Below are 18,304 nucleotides of genomic sequence, written 5' to 3' on the forward strand. Positions count from 1 at the left end.
AGAAAGCTCTAGGGCTCTGCAAAGGTGCTAGGTAGCTTCCTCATTTCTGCTTTTATCTATATCATGTGTTAACATATTGTATAAAATTTTGTTCGGGAATAAAATGTCTTGCTACCTAAAAAAATGTTTGAGAAGCATTGGGTATTATATATGCTAATAGTAGACTAGAAAAAAGGAAAACTTACATGGCATTATTTACTTTTTTGTGTTTCAAAATTGCTGAAGCACTTATGTCTCTTTGTTTACAAAGTGTAGCTGACTAGTTTATTTCTTTGCTTTAGGTAGTAAACTACTGAGAATTACAGTGAATATGCTGACAGACCCTTATTTATACTGGATTTTGCTGGCGCCACTGTTACGTGCACATGCCTGTGAAAGTTAGCACGATGACAGTGACAGTAAAAATTGCAAACGACAGACTTATTAACTAAAATTGAAAGCTTTGAAAAATTACTGTGGGCTACTTCAGTGGTTCTCTAGTCATCACAGTAGATGATACACCAGAAAACATTTGCCACTATGTTTACAGAGTGATAATTTACCAGCCCCCATGGTGGCCAGCTATAATTGAAAGGCAGTTAAATTACTGCAGTTTTACCATCTGCTGCGTTGTGAAAGACTAATCGTTTGACAAATTTGTGGGCTTAAAATCGAAAGAAGTAAATTTTTAAAATATATATTTGTCACAGCCCTAGCGTTTAGAAAAGATTCCTTTTCATAACCCACACCAGTGGTTTCCGTTATATGTGCAGATTGAGAAAAAATTTTACTAGTCTCAAGGCAAAGAAAAATCCTTGAAGTTTAGGCCATACTAAAATGAAATTATACTTTCTCTCTTCCCACCCCGAAACAGGGGCTGTGTTTTAAGTCTAATGGATGTATTTAATGTTACCTTTAGTAACTGGGTACATGCTGGCTTTTGTGAAAAGCCGTGGTAGCCCCTGGTGATGCTGTTTTTGTTTTTTTTAATATCATGCCTCGCTGGGGAAATTAACTGCCTTGTCAGAGGATGGCATTATTTTAGGATCTTTATCTTCAAGGGAGTTTTGTTCATGGCTGTGGGCCCCATTATTGTGTGGGAGGTTTTCAGAAAAATCTGATTGGTAGGCAGATGCCCTTATGGTAGAAAACAGTGATGAGCTTACATCTTATTGGCCAACGAGTGTGTGCTGAGACTTCCTGGCACATCCTTACTAGGCCTTTACAGCCCTCTTTCCTCCGTTTACTTTTTTAATCATTGAGGCGCACTCGTCTTTTAGTCTAGAAGCGGGGTAGAGCTTCTCGTCACCCCCTTCATTCTGAATGCCCAGCAGCAGGGCAGAGTTAAAGGTGCTGTGGCAGTTTTCCTTATAGGGCCCAGCTTCCCAGGGCAGTGCAGTGTGGAAGCAGCACAGAGGTTGCCCAGGCAATTGAACCCCAGGGCCTGTGTCCAGATGCCTGTGTCCAAATCCCTGCTCGGTCTGTGTCATGTGGAGAAGTTACCTTGATCAGTCTCTGTTTCTCCATCTCAAAATGAGGGTAGTAATAGAACCTTCCTTATAGAGTGACAGTGAGAATTAAGTAAGACTTATGTGTAAAGCATTGAACACAGTGTCTGGCTTAGTAAGTGTTTGGCAGATGTTGCTGTGTACATCATCCAAATCACTGCCGTCCTTCCTGTCTCATTCCTGTCGAGTTAGGTGGCCAAACGCAAGCACACATCTGGGGCAAACACTTCTTGACGGACCCACTGTCCTCTGCTTAGGATGATACCAAAGGATTTCCTTATGGTGAGAGGAGATTTCAAGTGACTGTGGCCTGATTTCTACCAAATTGCTTGGTTACAGCGTAGCAGACATTATAGAACCATTTAGGACATGTACTTTCCCATCCTTTTATTCTTTGTTTGCCTTTGTATATAGCATGTTGATTGTTGATGTACATCACCCAGATGTACCAAGGGATTTTTTTTTTCTTTTTTGAGGACTTATTGAAAGAAATTTGATTTATGTAAGACTTCTTCTCCCACCTCCACTGCCAGTTGTTGTCAATTTGTAAATTTGCTTTATGCTTTTCTGATAACATTTACACTGCTTGGGGAAAAATAGCTAAACCCACGGAGAAATAACAAAAACCTACCACTGTGTATAATTTTAAGGATATCACTTGTTTTTAGTTGTGTCGTTAGCAGCCTTTTATCTTATTGAACCTGATACACTGAATGTTGTGCCTTTGGAATTACATGTGACCGGGAGCTGGTGGTCGTCCCATGCCCACCCCACTGTGGCTGTGGATCAGAAGAGCTGTTGAGCTCATCTTCAGAGCACGCAGCCTTGCATTTCGTGACAAAAGCTAGCATCCTTCCCAAGTGGCAAGACTAAAACTTTAGCTCTAGAATTTTATGACACGTCAAATCCTAATGATGATATGATATAATAATATAGCATAACATATATACTACAAGCATGCCCCGTTTCATTGCACTTTGCAGATACAGCTTTTTTTTGTTTTGCAAATTGAAGGTTCGTGGTAACCTTGCCTCAAACAAATTATCGGTGCCATTTTCCAACGTTTGCCCACTTCATGTCTCTTTGTCACATTTTGGCGATTCTTGGACGATTTCAAACCCGCCACCAGCAAAAAAGATTATGACTTGCTGAAGGCTGAGATGATGGTTGGCATTTTTTATCAATAAAGTACTTTAAAATTACAGTATGTACAGTTTTTAAGACGTAATGCTATTATTACACACTTATTAGACCACAGGATAGTGTAAACATAACTTTTATAGGCACTGGGGAATCAAAAAATTCACATGACTCACTTTGTTGTGATATTTGCTTCATTGTGGAGGTCTGGAGCCAAACCCGCAACATCTCTGAGGTCTGCCTGTATAACAGAATCACGTGAGCGTTTCCTAACCTTTTTTCACAATTGGTGTATGGAACTCCTGCTTGTACGCATCCAGCTTTGCCACGACAGACTAGGGGGTCTGCTTTTAGTCCCACAGCTACAAGGAAAGATGGAGAGTTAGAGAGGACATAGAAAAGGAAATGCAGTGAAGAATGACAGAAGATATTGGTTTTCACCCCCTTTCCCCCCCATCATCAAGAGATGAAACCGGAATGCTGACCCATGTGAAGATTCTTTTTCTGGTTTCATGCTACTAAAAATGTACATTTATGAGATGGCTCAGCAGGGTTGGGGATGTAACTAGTCATTGTGGAGTAGTGTCTCTGAATTCGCTTCTGTGTAAGTGATATCGGTTTCTTGTGCTTTTATCTTGGTTAGTACTTATGTGGCAAAATTCATGTTTGCTCTGGGATCACTTGTAGTCCATTTGCTGGGTTGGTGGCAGACGGAGCATGATCATAATTTGCCATTGAGTTCTAGGCCCAGCTAAGGGAGTAGTACTCTGTCCCTTTTTATATATAACTTGTACCTGCCATGGATATGTCAGCCAGAATCTTGAAATGTTAAATCGTAATATTACTTAAGGAAAAACATAACTAAAGATACTATTACTTAAGGATACGTTACTTAGGATACTAACTTTGAATCAATTGCTCATTGTCGTACAGTTTCATGTGCAAGAATAAATATTAGGTTATTCAAATATCTTTGTGACTACAAGTAAGGAGAAATTGGAACGCTATTATTTCCTCATTTTTACCATTAGGGCTGTGCTGCATGTGGAGTTGAGTCATAGAAAGCATAGAAGGCTTCTAGTCTAGCATGGGAGAAATGCAATCCCAGCATAAACAGAGGATAGTAAGAGTTTTCATTGCAATAAGTTCGAAAGACGGTAGAAGTCAGAGGAGGATGGAATTGTGATAGGAACTGGAACTTGAGATGGACAGACAGAAGAGAGAGGGAAGAGTATTTCTAAAGGAATGCTTAAAGGATATGCTGGCTCCCATGTTCAAGTATGGTTCTTCATGGCTCTAAGTCGGTTCACAGAACCACAGAAAGACTAGCCTGGTATATAGTGATAAGTAATAGGGAAGTTCTTTTTGAGAAGGACTTTTCATTGACTGAGACTAGAGTCAAGTCCCAAGGGGAGCCAGGCTTCTCAAAGAGCTGTCGCAGGTACCCGCCAAGATGAGCAGGGCCCTCCTTTGGGCTCTGACACTGATTGTGTGGCCTGGAGCACATCTCTCAACTGCCCTAAGACTCTGCTATCTTTATTATGAAATGAGGTTTGGGCCAGTTAGTCTTTCAATGCCTTCCATCTTTGAATTTCTTAAACTCTTTGTCTTTTGAGCAAACATAAAAATACAGATCTCATCCTTATTAGTGGCATTATTTTGAAAACAGGATAGAAACACAGAAATCGTGTTCTTTGTTGAAAAGTAACTTTTACAGACTTTTTAGAGTTTACTGTTTGTACATAATTTTGGAAGTATGATAAAAGGAAGAACCCATTTGTATAGATGTTCAGTTATTCTTTTCAGTTATTTTTTGTGGAACTTGCCAAAATGAGAGCTGCATTATCCCTTTTCTGGAGCATTGTTTGGATTTCTTTTTTATTGCAATGAGATGGAAATTTTAGGATAAGAGACCAATCAAAGAGTTTTAGACGCTCCTAATTTCTTATCAAACACAATACCTAAATTATATCCCTGTGTATGACTTGCCCTGCTTCTAGCCTTCTTACTGAAGGGGAGACTCCAATCATTTGAAAAATCCTGAACCTCAGAGTTGGTATAATTGGGTCTCAGTTCCTGGGGAGGGAACCATAGGGTTGTGATGCCCTCAGCTTACATCCCAGGCACCCTGAGGAGTCCTGGGTGAGTGCTGGCTAAACAGAGACTGTATGCTCTGACAGAAATTGTGGGTCCAGGGAGAACTGAATTACAACTTACTTTTACCTTATAACTTTCATCTTTAGGGGATCGTTTTCTCCCTAGTTTATATGTAGAAAAATACACATTCAAAACAGCAAACTGAAAAAACAAATCAAAACAAAACAGCAAACTGGATAGCAAAATTCCTAAAAAATGGAGCTTTACTAAAACAAAACTGGGATTTTGCCAGTATTACTCTTCTCGTTATCTTTTGGGAGTGGGTGCAGCCTCTTCAGCATACCTTGCAGAAGAAAGAAGTTCCAAATCTATTCCTCAGTGTTCCATTGAGAAGGAAAAATAATCACATGCCTATCCCAGAGGCTTCAGACCTACTTGGAGATTTTCCTGAAGATGTCCTATAACCCATATTTTATTTATATTTTAAACATTTCTTTGATAGTATCACAGCAAGAAATAATTTATCTTTCCTAGAAATACTACTGTAATATTTCTGATTAGGATGATTTTCTGTTTTTAAAATATTTAAAATTTCATTATGCTAGTAATACATGCTTACTGAAAGTTTAAAAAACATAAATATGTATTATTATTTTTTTTTAATGAAAGCAGGCTGCATCTCTTCCCCCCTCTTACCCGCCCCCATCTTGATTAATTCAATCCAAAAGCTATCGGGTAGGGTTGCGTGAGGTAGGAGTCCGCATGACATAAAACCTAGAAGCCGTAAGAGAATAAGTAGGTTGATAATTTAGCTACATAAAAAAACTTCTGCATGAAGAAAAATAACCTACGACATGAACTGGAAAAACTATTTACAACTCTTAGGTTCAAAGGACCAATTTTCCTTGTATGTAAAGAGTATATACAAATCAACTAGAAAAAGAACAGCAATCCAGCAGGAGATCTGCAAAGGAAAGAACACGCTGTTCATAGAAAAGGCTCTTAAGCATATGAAAAAATGCCTCTTCTCACTCATAAGAGGAACGCAATAGACTGAGATATTACTTTTTACCTGTTAGTTGGACGAAGATCAGTCAGAGTTGAAGCATCATTTGAAGAGCCCCTGAGGAAGCAAGCACTTTCAAAACTTGCTGGGTCAGATTATAAATTAACACAACTTCTGTGGAGCACACTCTGGGGATATCTGGCAAATTTACTAATACACATTCCCTTTGACCCAACAGTTTCACTTCTAGAAACTTAGCTTGCTGACACACTCCCACATAAACTGACAAACGTATAAAGTTATTCATTGTAGCATAGTTTGTAGCAGCAAAAGAGTGTAAACAACACAAATGTCCATCAGTAGGGCGCTGGTTGACTAAATTATGGTGTGTCTATACAATGGAATGCTATGCAGCCATTTAAAAAATTAAGAAACTTCATGTAGAATGAAGTCTGAGGTATATGCTAAGAGAAGAAAGTAAAATAGAGAAGTATGCATATAGTATGCTACCATTTGTGTCAGAAAAAGGGGAAAAGGGGTAGTTAAATGTATTTGCCCATGTGAGTTGTGTCTCTGGAAATGATGTACGAGAACCGGTCACACCGCTGTCTCTGGAGTGAACAAAAGGAGGGCCGGAATACAGGAATATCAGAGAGACTTTGCAAAGAAGACCTTTTTAGATCTGTGAATTTTTAACCATGGGAATTTACCTACATAGTGAATGCATTTTCAATTAAAAAGAGAGAACACCTTTCAGGTTACATAAAAAGATGTGTCCAAATTATCATACTTTACAGGTCGTAATTGTCAGATAATGTTTTCTTTGCTGTCTAGCTGCAGATACCCTAGCTATCTGTCTCAAATAGGGTTATTTACTAAATTTCCTAGTACTGAATTATTCCTAGAAGAATCCCTATGGGAGGTTCTTTTAATGTCTTGCTATCTGTTTTATTTTTTTTAATTTCAATTAATATTCAAAACTGAGATCTGCTTGTAGTGGAAATTTTGTTTATTGGTCATCTTTGACATGTTTTGATAAGGAATATTACTGAGACTATAAAAGAATTGGGAAGGTTTCTTATCCCTTTTTTCTTCTCCCTTGCTTCTCAAGGTGGACATGCTGAGTTGAACTTTTCTCGATATTTTTCCATGGAAATAATTGTAGTTTTATTCACAGGAAGAAGAAGGAAATACGTGCAAAACACAAAAAACTTCCTGGCTTCAAGATTGTGTTTTATCCTTATCTCCAACCAATGATCTTATGGTTATAACTCGGGAGCAAAAAGCTGTATTTCTAGTGCGTAAGTACTCTGTTATTTTCATTTATTTTAATGCATAGAATAGAAAATGGATTAGGCAGAAAGAAAAAGTTTTACTTCTCTCGTATGCATTATATGGTGGCATTCCATAGTTTGATACGTTATATAACACTTTTTGTTCTCTTTCTTTTTATTTCTCTCTCTCTTCCCCTTTCTTTTTCCTTTCTTTTCTGTTTCTTTCCTCTCTTTTTCTTTCTTGGCTGCAGATACTGTAGCTGTCTCTCTATGGCATTTCAGAGGCAGTACTGGGCATTGCCCAGTTCTTGCAAGGGGCAGTCAGAGCTCAAAAGGGCACTGACTGCTTCTTAGTAATAATGTGAGTCAAGTGACTTTCAACTCTAATTTGAAAACTCACAGTGCTGTAGTTTCCTGTTTGGGGCATAAGTTTTCAGCTTATAATTTTTGTTGAAGATTAAATTTAAAGTTTGGGTATATATAGAATGTGGAAAACCTCACTGATCAAAATAAGATCTTATATTAAATGGATATGGAATGGTCTTATAAAGCAGATGTGCCCTCCAGTAGCATAAATCTAATAGAAAAATTTTCTCTGCCAACTAAAGATAAAAAGTAGTTTTATAAATAAGAAAGGTGGGGTGGTACATAAGAATTAATAACTTTATTATATGGATTGAATTGGAGGAAAGAGACTAAAGAGAGAGTTTTATATAAATCTTATAAAAATTTTTAAACATTATTTTATATTTACCTAGAAAAAGACCCAAATCAATTAATATAGAACTATTCAATTCTGTACTCATCATTGTAAAGGGAAAGAGTGAAATTTATAAATTCTGTTTTAGTATACTATAGTTAAAGAAGTTATTTTGTGTGATAACTTAATTTTTTCTCAGCAAAATGGAAACATAGTGATAAAGGGAAGGAAGAAATGCAGTTTGCTGTTGGTTGGAGTGGCTCTTTAAGTGTCGAAGAAGGGTAGGTACCAGTTCATTTTTTTTGTCTCTCTGTGTGTTAAATGTATATGTGAAATGGTTTGACTTGTATGTGAATCTATTAAGAAGTTTCATTGTTTGGAATGTTTAGTAAAGGTATATTCTTTGCAGCTTTAGAAGTTGTGGAGCATGATTTGGCCAGTAAATTTTAATTTTATTAACCATGTGATTACTTAAAAAAAAAAAAAAAAAGACCTGTTTGGAGAGAATTTAAAGGAGAATTCAGAGAGAATCCCATAACATCCTGCCTACATTTTGTCTTTTCCTCAGCTCTTCATTAATTTTATTCAGCTAAAAAGTCAAGGGCAGCCCTTGTCTTCTCTGCTTTGCCAGCATTGGGCTTGTACTTAAAGGGGACAGTGCTACATTAATTCTTAAAACTCATAAATACTTCAGAAATGCAAGCTGGTAAATTCAAGTTTCCTACTGATCCAGTAAGAGGTTTTTTTTTTTTTTTAATTTTATTTACTTTTATTTATTTATTTTTGGGTGCGTTGGGTCTTCATTGCTGCCTGTGGGCTTTCTCTAGTTGTGGTGAGCGGGGGCTACTCATTGCGATGGCTTCTCTTGTTGTGGAGCATGGGCTCTGGGTGTGCGGGCTTCAGTAGTTGTGGCACGTGGGCTCAGTAATCGTGGCTCGCGGGCTCTAGAACGTAGGCTGTTTAGTTGTGGCACACGGGCTTAGCTGCTCCGTGGCATGTGGGATCTTCCCAGACCAGGGCTCGAACCTGTGTCCCCTGCATTGGCAGGCAGATTCTTAACCACTGTGACACCAGGGAAGTCCCAGTAAGAGTTTTAAAACCAGATCTCTAGCATGGTTCCATGATGGAGCTGCTAGCCTGGAACCTGCAGCCAAAACCTGTTTTCAGTTAAATTTTTATGACTGAAAGGTACCTGGTTGGAATGAATAAGATTCTTCAGACTTTGAATTCAGATAAAGACAACCAAGTAGAAATCCGTAGTACATGCCTGACACTCTGTAGATACTCAATGAATTGTTTTCTACTTTTATCAAAATAAATAGTATTTCTCCTTAAGTCATTTATTAGTCTAAGCATTTTGAAGACATTTAATTTCTGTCCGAAATGCAAAGCAAACATAATGGTTCAATTACTTTAGAGACGACAAACAAACAAAAAGGTTAATTTTGTTTGGTGATTATCTGGTTTGATGTATGTGGAAGAGGGTTTATATTTTGTTGAATAAGCTGGTGATGGTCCTGAGGTTTTACAGGTTAAATGAAAGTCAGTAGGAGTTATTTTAATTTTGAGGCTTGTCTCTGAGTGCGAGACAAATTTTTCAAGTCTATGTGTCAGAAAAAAAAAAACCTTTTAGGGACCATCCAGCCTAGCAGGTGCGTAGAAATAGGTTATCAGGAGCAATTTCTGCAAAAAAGAAGCAGCCAGCCAATTGAAATACAGTAAGTCTCTAGATTAACGTACTCAGCAGAAATGCAGCTTGCCTGTAATGTGATTGCCAGTTCCTCCCACCCTCTGCCCAAGTTCTTAGCTGATGCAGAGGAGAGGGGAACAGTAGGAAATGACTGCTTGGTGATCATTTGATGTTTTCTCAGTTTTGTGCTTTTCACGACAATACAGAGTGAAAAACACTGTTTTTTATTAACTACAAGTGAATATGACATTACCTTTTATGTGAATGGATTTTATGACCCTACTCGTGGGGGGAGCTTTACTGTTTTTTTATGTAGGCATTGGATACAACTGATCCAAAGAGCTCATCTTCCGCTTATTACCCTTTAACATCCCATTATAGAGCTTTCAAAGTAATTGATCAGTTCATTAGATAAGCATATGCTTTTGTTTTTGTTTCTAGGGAATGTGTAACCAGTGCTCTGTGTATCCCACTAGCAAGCCAGAAGAGGTAAGGATGAATGAGTCATTTGTTTTCTTTGCTTTGATTTATGAGCGCTTCAGATCGTCACTTTTGTTCGTAACAGGAGTTCCACTGGACGACCAGACTGGACCTGCATTGTGGTGGGCTTTACTTCGGGTTACGTACGCTTCTACACAGAGGTGAGTTGAGTGCTGTGCGGTTCCGAGATGACAGCTGACTGGTAACCCATCCCCATCACACTCACTTGTGACTCATGACCACCTGCCCCTTGGGACTGTGTATTTGATACTTTATGAGGTGGAGGCTGGAACAGGGGGAGCAGTGGTGGTAGAAAGTTCTGATAGGAGCTATAGAGAAGAGAAGCCATATTCTGCAAACAGACTACCAGGCATCCACGGAAGGCCTGTTGGGGGAATGATGCTCTCTGGCCGTACCTGTTCCGGTATATTGGTAAGAAAACAAGCAGGGCTTATCTCTGTGCTTCCTCCTAGAGTGGCGTGCTCTTGCTCTCACAGCTCCTGAATGAGGACCCAGTGCTACAGCTCAAGTGCAGGACCTATGAAATCCCACGACATCCCGGCGTGACGGAGCAGGTAGCATAAGAGATTGTATCCAGAGTAGTAGTGGCTTTACTTTGAAGTCGTTTCTTCCCTCTTTCATTGGGTGGAAACTTTAAGTATCTGCTTGTGGCACAGTTAGCTGTGCTATCATATTCTAAATAGAAATATAAGCTACTCAAGTAAAGAATACCAGTCTTGCTTTTACTTACTTAATGAAATATTGTATGCTTTGCTCTATAATGAAATAAAACACTTAAGTCAGAAGATAAAAAGTTTTCTCAGTTTTAGAATTTAATAGCGACTTAAGGTACAAAATGGTATTTTGTAACTTTATATCTTTTTTATTTGAACTTAGGTGTCAAAATTATATAGAGAGTAAAAGAAAAAAGTTCTAGCTGTATTATTCATAGTGCTACCACATTGCACTAACCTATTTCTCAGAAACGGGGTTATTAAATTTTTATTTATTGTGGAAAATATTTTATATTCATTGAAGATTTTGATAGAGAAAATAATACCGTTGAGTGTCTAAGGCTGTCCACAGTTTTCGCTTCTTCCTGGTGCTGTGTGAGATTTTCATTGTCTCACAGTCAAAAAGGAATTGTAGAGCCACATAAACTGATACACTCTTGGCACATCTTGTTTGGTACCCTGTCAAAACTATATAATATGCCTTCTTTCTTTGTGCTATCCTGCTTCCAGAAGATTTGAAGTAAACAAATCTTCAAATTTGACTATGTGGACTTAAATTGTGCGATAGATGGACTGGAGCTCTAGAAGAAACTTAACTAGTAAGAGAGACTAGACTAATACCTATTAATACCTATTAGTGAGTTAATCAGTAATATTAAACAATACCTTATTATTTGCTAGTTTTTATGAACAGAATAACTTCTGTGCACGTTTAGAGAAGAGGGAGCTCAACTAGGACTAGGACAAAACAGGAAAATTTCATTGAGGGGGTGAACTTTGAATTAAGCCTTGAAAATGGGTATCAAACTTAATTAGTGAGAAAAGAAGGGAAAGCATTTTTGGTAGTCAGGAGAAAAATGAAGGAAGATTCGAACACAGGACTGTGTATGAGACAACAAAGAAACCTATGTTAGAAACTAATGAGACATTGTTGAATAGGCTGAGTGGCCAAATTTTTCATAAATTTGAAAGCCAAGTGAGAATCGCAGTCGATTCAGGAGATTTAGAAGCTACTGAAGATTTATGAGAAGGAAGTATGTAATCAAAGGGATCTTGAAGGACTCTTTCTTCAGGATGAATTGGACTTGTGAGAGCCTGGAATCAGGGAGGCTAGTTATCTGGTTTTTTAAGTGATCTGTAATAGATGTACAGTGCTGGGAGCCAGGACTGCAATGGCTGTGGAAAGAGAAAGGACTAGTACAAAAATCATTTTGGAGGAACATTTGACAGGACTGGTTATCGTATTGAGATGTTGAATTTTAAAAAGAAAAATGGGTTGGCTCCAAGGTCTCCATCCTGAGGTGTGCCGTTGACAAAGTTGGAAGAGGGGACTGCTTTGGCAGTAAACAAAGGTTATTAAATTGGGTTTTGGACGTGTTGAGTTTGAGGTGATGGTAGGAAATAAAATGAAAATACCATCATGCCTGTAGTGATACAGAACTACCATATAGACACAAAGACTAGATTGAAGACGATGGTTGAAGTCATAGGTAATGAATGAATTCTTCCGCATAAAGGTTATAGGAAAATAAAACTGAAGCCTGAAGACTTAAGTCTTATAATATTCATCGTAAGGAGAAAATGGAAGTATTGAAGGAAACAAGGAAGAAGCTGTTGGAAATCCAAGAAGATAATTTTTTTTTTTTTTTTTTTTTTACAAATTCTCTGGAAGATGAAGGTTCTTTAAACACTTTAAACTTGGTTATGTCTATAATAATCTTTTTTTAGAGCTGGCGGGAAAATATAACTCACATTTAAATATTTGTTTGCTCTTTGCTTTTGTGAGTCAAGAAAATCCTTTAGTTGAAAAATAACTCTTATTAAACATGCGGAGAGAAGCCTTTGTCATTACCCTGCATTCTACACAGTATCTCTGGATCTAATACATCAGTTTGTATATCAAAAATATCTATTTGCTGCTTCTTCAGTATACTCCTAGATCTATTAAAGATCACAGGAGCAGATTTCCTGTAATTCAGTTCTGGGGGCAGTGAGTGTAGTAGGTGTGATGGCTGATCATTGCAGGAGAAGATTCCTAATGTTTTTCTGGAATGTCAAAGAAACTTCTTCCGCGGTTTCTGCATAAAGATCTCTGTCATTTAGCATAATTTCTGCTGCTGTTGGACCACTGGTGTTTGTATGAGTGTCTTCTTCAGGAAGGCGGTCTTGTTTTGGAGATAACTGACGAGCTGGTGATTAGTTCCTCCGAGTCGGGGGCTCTCTCCCCGCTGCTACGCTCAGTGGACTGTGTAAGCGTAGCTTTGTGAACTTGTTATGTGAGCCCACACCCCAGCTCCCTCGTCCCCTGCTTCCCACCCCTTGTGGCCCACAAATGTCTTTTAAAAATGGAAACACCCCAACAGTCCAGTAGAAAAAGGGACAAGGCAATTCTCAAAAGAAGAAATATAATTGGTCTAAAGCATATGATAAAATTTTGAACCTTATTAATAATCTAGGGACTATAAGCAACTACATTTGGATAATTTTTCGCCTTTCAGATTGGCGAAGATTAACAAAAGTTGGTGACAATATGGAAAAACAGACACTGTCATGTATTGTTGATAGAAGTAAAAATTGATAGGTCCTTTGTTGAGACAGTTTAATAACACAAATGAAAATCGTGAACACCCAACAGACCCCCTTGAAGGAATTTACACCAAAGTGATGTGAAAAGATATATACAGAAGAATGTTTATTGCAGTGATGTTTATAATAATGAAAATATTTAATTCATTCACAAATATTTATTTACTGCCTATTATGTGCCCAGCCCAGTTCTAACCACTGAGAATCCATTGGTGAACCAGACATGCAAAGTTTCTGCTTTCGTGGGGCCTGCAGTTTGGGGATGGTGGAGGGAAACCAACGATGAATAACTAGGGATTCCAAGACGATTCCAGCCTCTGATAGGTGCCGTGAGGGAAGTAATCATGTGGATGAGAGTGTACTGAGATGAGGGAATGGAGATGATGTTCGAGACAGAGGCTCAGGGGTAGCCTCTCAGAGCAAGTACATTTGAGCCGAGACCTGAACGAGCAGAAGACTTAGGCAGGCAAAGACCTGGGAGGTGAAGGTCCAGGCACGCGGAAAGTACTGAGGTGATAATGGCCTTCGTGTTCAAGGAGCCAGGGCAGAGAGGTGAGATGAGGTTAGAGACGGGCCGCACCTTGTAGCATGGTTAGAGTTCAGGTTTATTCTAAGTGCAGAAGGGAGCCATTGGACAGATTTAATCAGGAGAGTGGTTCCATCGGCTGAGTCTGTGGAGCATGGGTGGTGGAGCGCAAAGGCAGAAGCAGGAGGCCAAACTAAATGTCCCTCAGTAAGAACTGGTTAACTGAATTTTGGTTCATACAATGAAATACAGCATCTCCACAACAAAAAATGATTTGCTCGCTTATTGAAATGGAAGAATATAATGGACGTATTATTGAGTAATGAAAAACATGTTATAGAATAGTTTTAGAATACCAAAAACATGTTATATGGTATAGTCTCATACAAAAGTGTGCGATTATATGTGACACTATATACTGATGTATGTCAGGGATTTCAGGTGAGTTTCCTTTTTCTCTTCTTTTTACTTTTATGTGTTGTTTTTAATCCAGTGAATATATTTCATTTTTATGAAACTTGTACATTTTTTTGGTAACTCCCACCATCTATCCTGAAAACGTTATTCACCATGTACAAAGGCTCATATTTGAGAAGAATGTTAAGTCCTTGGCCAAAAGGCATTCTGAAATTGTCTATTTTTACTGTTCCTCTGCCTGATATTGTTTTGTGTGTTGGGTGTTTGACAGTTGTTTAGTTATAGTATTTTTAAATTTGACATTAATAATGACATTCAGCTATAATAGAAAAATAGATATGCTTATTTGGCAATAATGAAAATTTATTATTTTCTTCTTTCTTATTCCTTTAATAGAATGAAGAGTTGAGTATCTTATATCCAGCTGCCATCGTGACTATTGACGGATTTAGCCTTTTTCAGTCTCTTCGTGCTTGTCGAAATCAGGTGGCCAAAGGTAATTTTGGCCAAGAAATAGCTAACCTCTGGTGATGTTTGTCTTATTTAACTTAATCTACTTAGAGAATTAAATATGTCTTCTAAATTAAAAAGGCCTTCTGAACTAGATTTAAAGGGAAAAAAAAAAAACCGGTTACTGTAGAAATGGGAGTGCATTGTTGGGTAGATTGCTTAGTAAGATAAAGGCCAGGACTAGAACATCAACTCTCTTTACATGTTGTCAGTTGAACTGCAGGCTTTATTTACTGATTCAGCAATATGTCTTGGCCAGTTAAGAGAGAGATTCAACACTGAGGTGGAGAATTTAGTTGCATCTAGCTGAGAAACCAGATTTCTCGCTAGATGGGCAGCTATTTGGGCCAGCATACTAAAATCTTGTGATTCTACGTTGTTTCCATTCTCACTGAGGGTAAAGATAGCATAAAGTTTGCAGGGGGCGTTTTCCTCACAGGAGGCAGGACCCAACAGGAAGTTAACATCAGCTGCTTTCCGCAACTTGAAACACTTCTGAACAGAGAAAAGTTAGAGACCTAAATATAATCTACATAGGCAGCTACATCATTTCCAGACTTTGGCATGAAAAGTGCACAAATAATCAACAATTCTTAATATTTACTACCCCTAGTTTACACTCTGATGCTATTATGTCTTTAGAAGAGGATATTGGTTTTCATCAGATTCAAGATGCCATTGATTATAAGGTGCACTATTATTTTCTGTTTCACTAAGAAGTAAAAATGCTGCCAGTGAGAGTCACACCATTGATTTTAAGATTCCAGTTTTAGAGATGTTAAAGTCATGGGAACAAAAAGCCTTAAAAGCAATGAAAATACCAGTGTTGGTGCTGACTTTCCTCACTGGGTTTGGATAAAGGAGCCTAATGGTCCTAAAAAGAGCAAACAAAGTTTAACTCTTAAATGATTTAGACAGCTCCCTGAAAGAAGAGTTTAATTAAGATGTGTTATCTGATTCATAAAGATTGTTCATAAATCCAGAACTAAACTATAAGACACAAAATAAACAATTTCTTCTAAGGAAAGAATGCAGCATCTTACATTGCAATAGAAAAATTTTCACTGTCCTTTTAGCAGATTGTAACGTTCTTGGTTATATTGCTCTTTAATAGTACATGCTTTTCTGTAAAGTCAAAATTTGTTTGAATTTTTATACCTATTTTCATAATCTTTTAAATTATTTAAATTTAGCCCACCATAAGTTTCAATATCTTTGTTATCTTGGAGACATAATAGTTACCGTTAATGTATGTGCCCAAAGAGACTGGCCATTTTCTGTAGATAAAAATTCTGTCCATAAAATAAACTAGAAATAGACAATTGTGTTTTAATTGGTATCTATCGTCAGCCGTTTCATTTTTACTATTTTTGAATTTCCGTTTATTTTGTTATGTATGAGTCCATAAAGCCATTTTATCTCCTAGGAGGTAAGTAAGTAAGCCACTTTGTGCCTTCTTATTTATTTTAAGTTGCTCTAAAAATAATTCTGATTACTTAGCTGCAGACTGTTGTGACTTTTATTTCACAATATAGGAAAACTCTCTTCTTGGCCTTACTCTCAAATCTGGAGTGCTAGGAGGATTACATTTTTCTTTTATCAGAGTACTTCTACTTCCAGAATAAACAACCAGAATCCAGCCATTTGCTAATATGTAGCATGAGAATGTACTGATGACTGGGGCCTTGGGCATGAACCTGTGACAAGAGCTGTAACTGTTGCTTTTCTTTCCATTATTCACTCCCTAGGTGGAAATGCTGAGGTCAGTGATCAGCATTGCATTCATTTTTCTGGCAGTGCTACCACTGTTAGCATATCTTTCTGTCAAGCCTGGCCTCAGTTACTTGCATTCAAGACCCTTCTATGATGTGTCCTTTGCTGGGCATACCATCAGGTTTCACTAAGGCACTGGTTGCTGTTTCCAGGATTTTATCCACTGTCTTACTCAAGGGGGAGAAATTAGTTACTTGGCTTCTACTGCAGTTTGAATTCACCTTGATTTTTCGTGGTAGTCTAGAATTTTTAATAGTCTTCTCTAATTCCTTGAGTGTTCCAGAATCTCTTATGACAGCCAACTTAGTCTTTTAATGTTTGCATTTTATGTGCCTTGTATTGGTGGGAATAAATCTCACTGTATGCCTAGTTTACATGACTTTGCCTCATTATTTTTAGTTGAAATTTTAGAATAATAAACCAAGTTATTCTTGATGATTTTTTGGTAAAACTTCATTTTCTCCATTATATTTAAGTTTGGATTGTCTAATTTTTATCTTTGACAGCTGCAGCATCAGGCAATGAGAACATACAGCCACCACCGTTAGCTTATAAGAAGTGGGGTCTACAAGATATTGACACAATTATCGATCATGCTAGTATTGGTAAGCCTGACTAGTTCCAGTTCTTTTGGAATTTACTTCTTATACTTTTTGAATGAACTATCTCATTTGTTGGAAATGTAGATTTATTCTCATGTGAAAAGAATATGCATTGTCTTTAGTGAGACATCTGGAAGGTAGTTCAGACGTAGAGATTATCAGAGGTTTAATGTCTTTAAGAAATGGTAGCAGTTTTAGCAGTTATGCCCTCAGCAGCAGTACTGTACAGTTTTAAGTCACCCACTATTTGACTTGTTTTTATGCAGATGTGTTTAATTCATATAATTACCAGATAGATCAGTCTTCTACACATGTAACTTGTAGACCAGCAAAATATAGAGAAAAGCAGATTTTTTCTTGCAGCTAGTATTTGAAGGCATACTGTCTTAGGTATTGGGAATGTGGAGGTGGAAAGACGTGGGTCTCTGCTGTCAGGAAGCATGAGGCTAGTTGGGAGAAACATGTGAAAACAAGACGGTGCCACACAGCATGATGGTTGTCACAGTAGACAAGTGGACCGGCTGTAGTGGGAGCAGAGGAGAAGCCCCCAGCACCAAGGGAATCAGGGAACAGGAGGTTGACTTCAATCTGAGATGGAAAGAATGAGTAGGACTTGACCAAGAGAACAAGCGTGGGTGAGGCACTCTAGCCAACAGGTACTAGGCCTGGGGTGGAAGTGCCCTGTGTGCAGGGAAAAACAATGAAGACTGGCCCAAGCGAGGCCAGTCTGTAACTAGGAGTCAGATTCTGAAGGACTAGTGTACTATGCGGAGGAACTTAATATCTTTCTCCTCACCACGTTGAGAGTCATTGAAGAATTCTGAACAAGAGAATGGTATTATCGCTTAGCCTGTTGGAAAAATCACTTCGGTGGAAGTTTAGAGGTTGCAATGTAGGGGTCAAGACTAGAAACTAGGTGCAGTAAGGAAGCTATAATAATCTTGGTGAGAAGTAATGGGCATCTAAATTAAGAGTAGAAATGGGTGTGGAGAAGAAGGAAATGCTATTTTAAAATACATACCTATTTTTTTCTGTTTAATAGTATAGTATATGCTTGTTAAAATTTTCACATAGTACATAAAAATATAAAGAAAAAAGGAAAACAAAATCCCTCTAAATCCTACCGTCTAGAGATACTCACCATTGGCTTTGTGGTAAACATCCTTACAGACGTGTGTAAGTGCAAGTGTAATATGTGTATGGTTATGCAGAGATATGTCTTCATAAAAGGATTCTATCATGACAACTACATTGTAGCCCTTTTCCAATCAACATATTACAA

General features: G+C 37.9%; 1 protein-coding gene across 1 annotated transcript in view; it reads left to right on the forward strand.

Moving 5' to 3' along the window:
- RAB3GAP2 (RAB3 GTPase activating non-catalytic protein subunit 2) overlaps positions 1 to 18,304 on the forward strand; it is an 88,383-nt gene that overhangs the window by 24,877 nt on the left and 45,202 nt on the right. Inside the window, exons 3-9 of the mRNA XM_059998159.1 lie at positions 6,908 to 7,031; positions 7,904 to 7,985; positions 9,836 to 9,883; positions 9,960 to 10,035; positions 10,348 to 10,449; positions 14,534 to 14,633; positions 16,927 to 17,025. Of these exons, the coding sequence (XP_059854142.1) occupies positions 6,908 to 7,031; positions 7,904 to 7,985; positions 9,836 to 9,883; positions 9,960 to 10,035; positions 10,348 to 10,449; positions 14,534 to 14,633; positions 16,927 to 17,025 (631 nt within the window). The remainder of the gene's footprint in view (positions 1 to 6,907; positions 7,032 to 7,903; positions 7,986 to 9,835; positions 9,884 to 9,959; positions 10,036 to 10,347; positions 10,450 to 14,533; positions 14,634 to 16,926; positions 17,026 to 18,304) is intronic.

The sequence above is a fragment of the Delphinus delphis genome, chromosome 1, assembly GCF_949987515.2.
Source record: "Delphinus delphis chromosome 1, mDelDel1.2, whole genome shotgun sequence".
Taxonomy (NCBI): domain Eukaryota; kingdom Metazoa; phylum Chordata; class Mammalia; order Artiodactyla; family Delphinidae; genus Delphinus; species Delphinus delphis.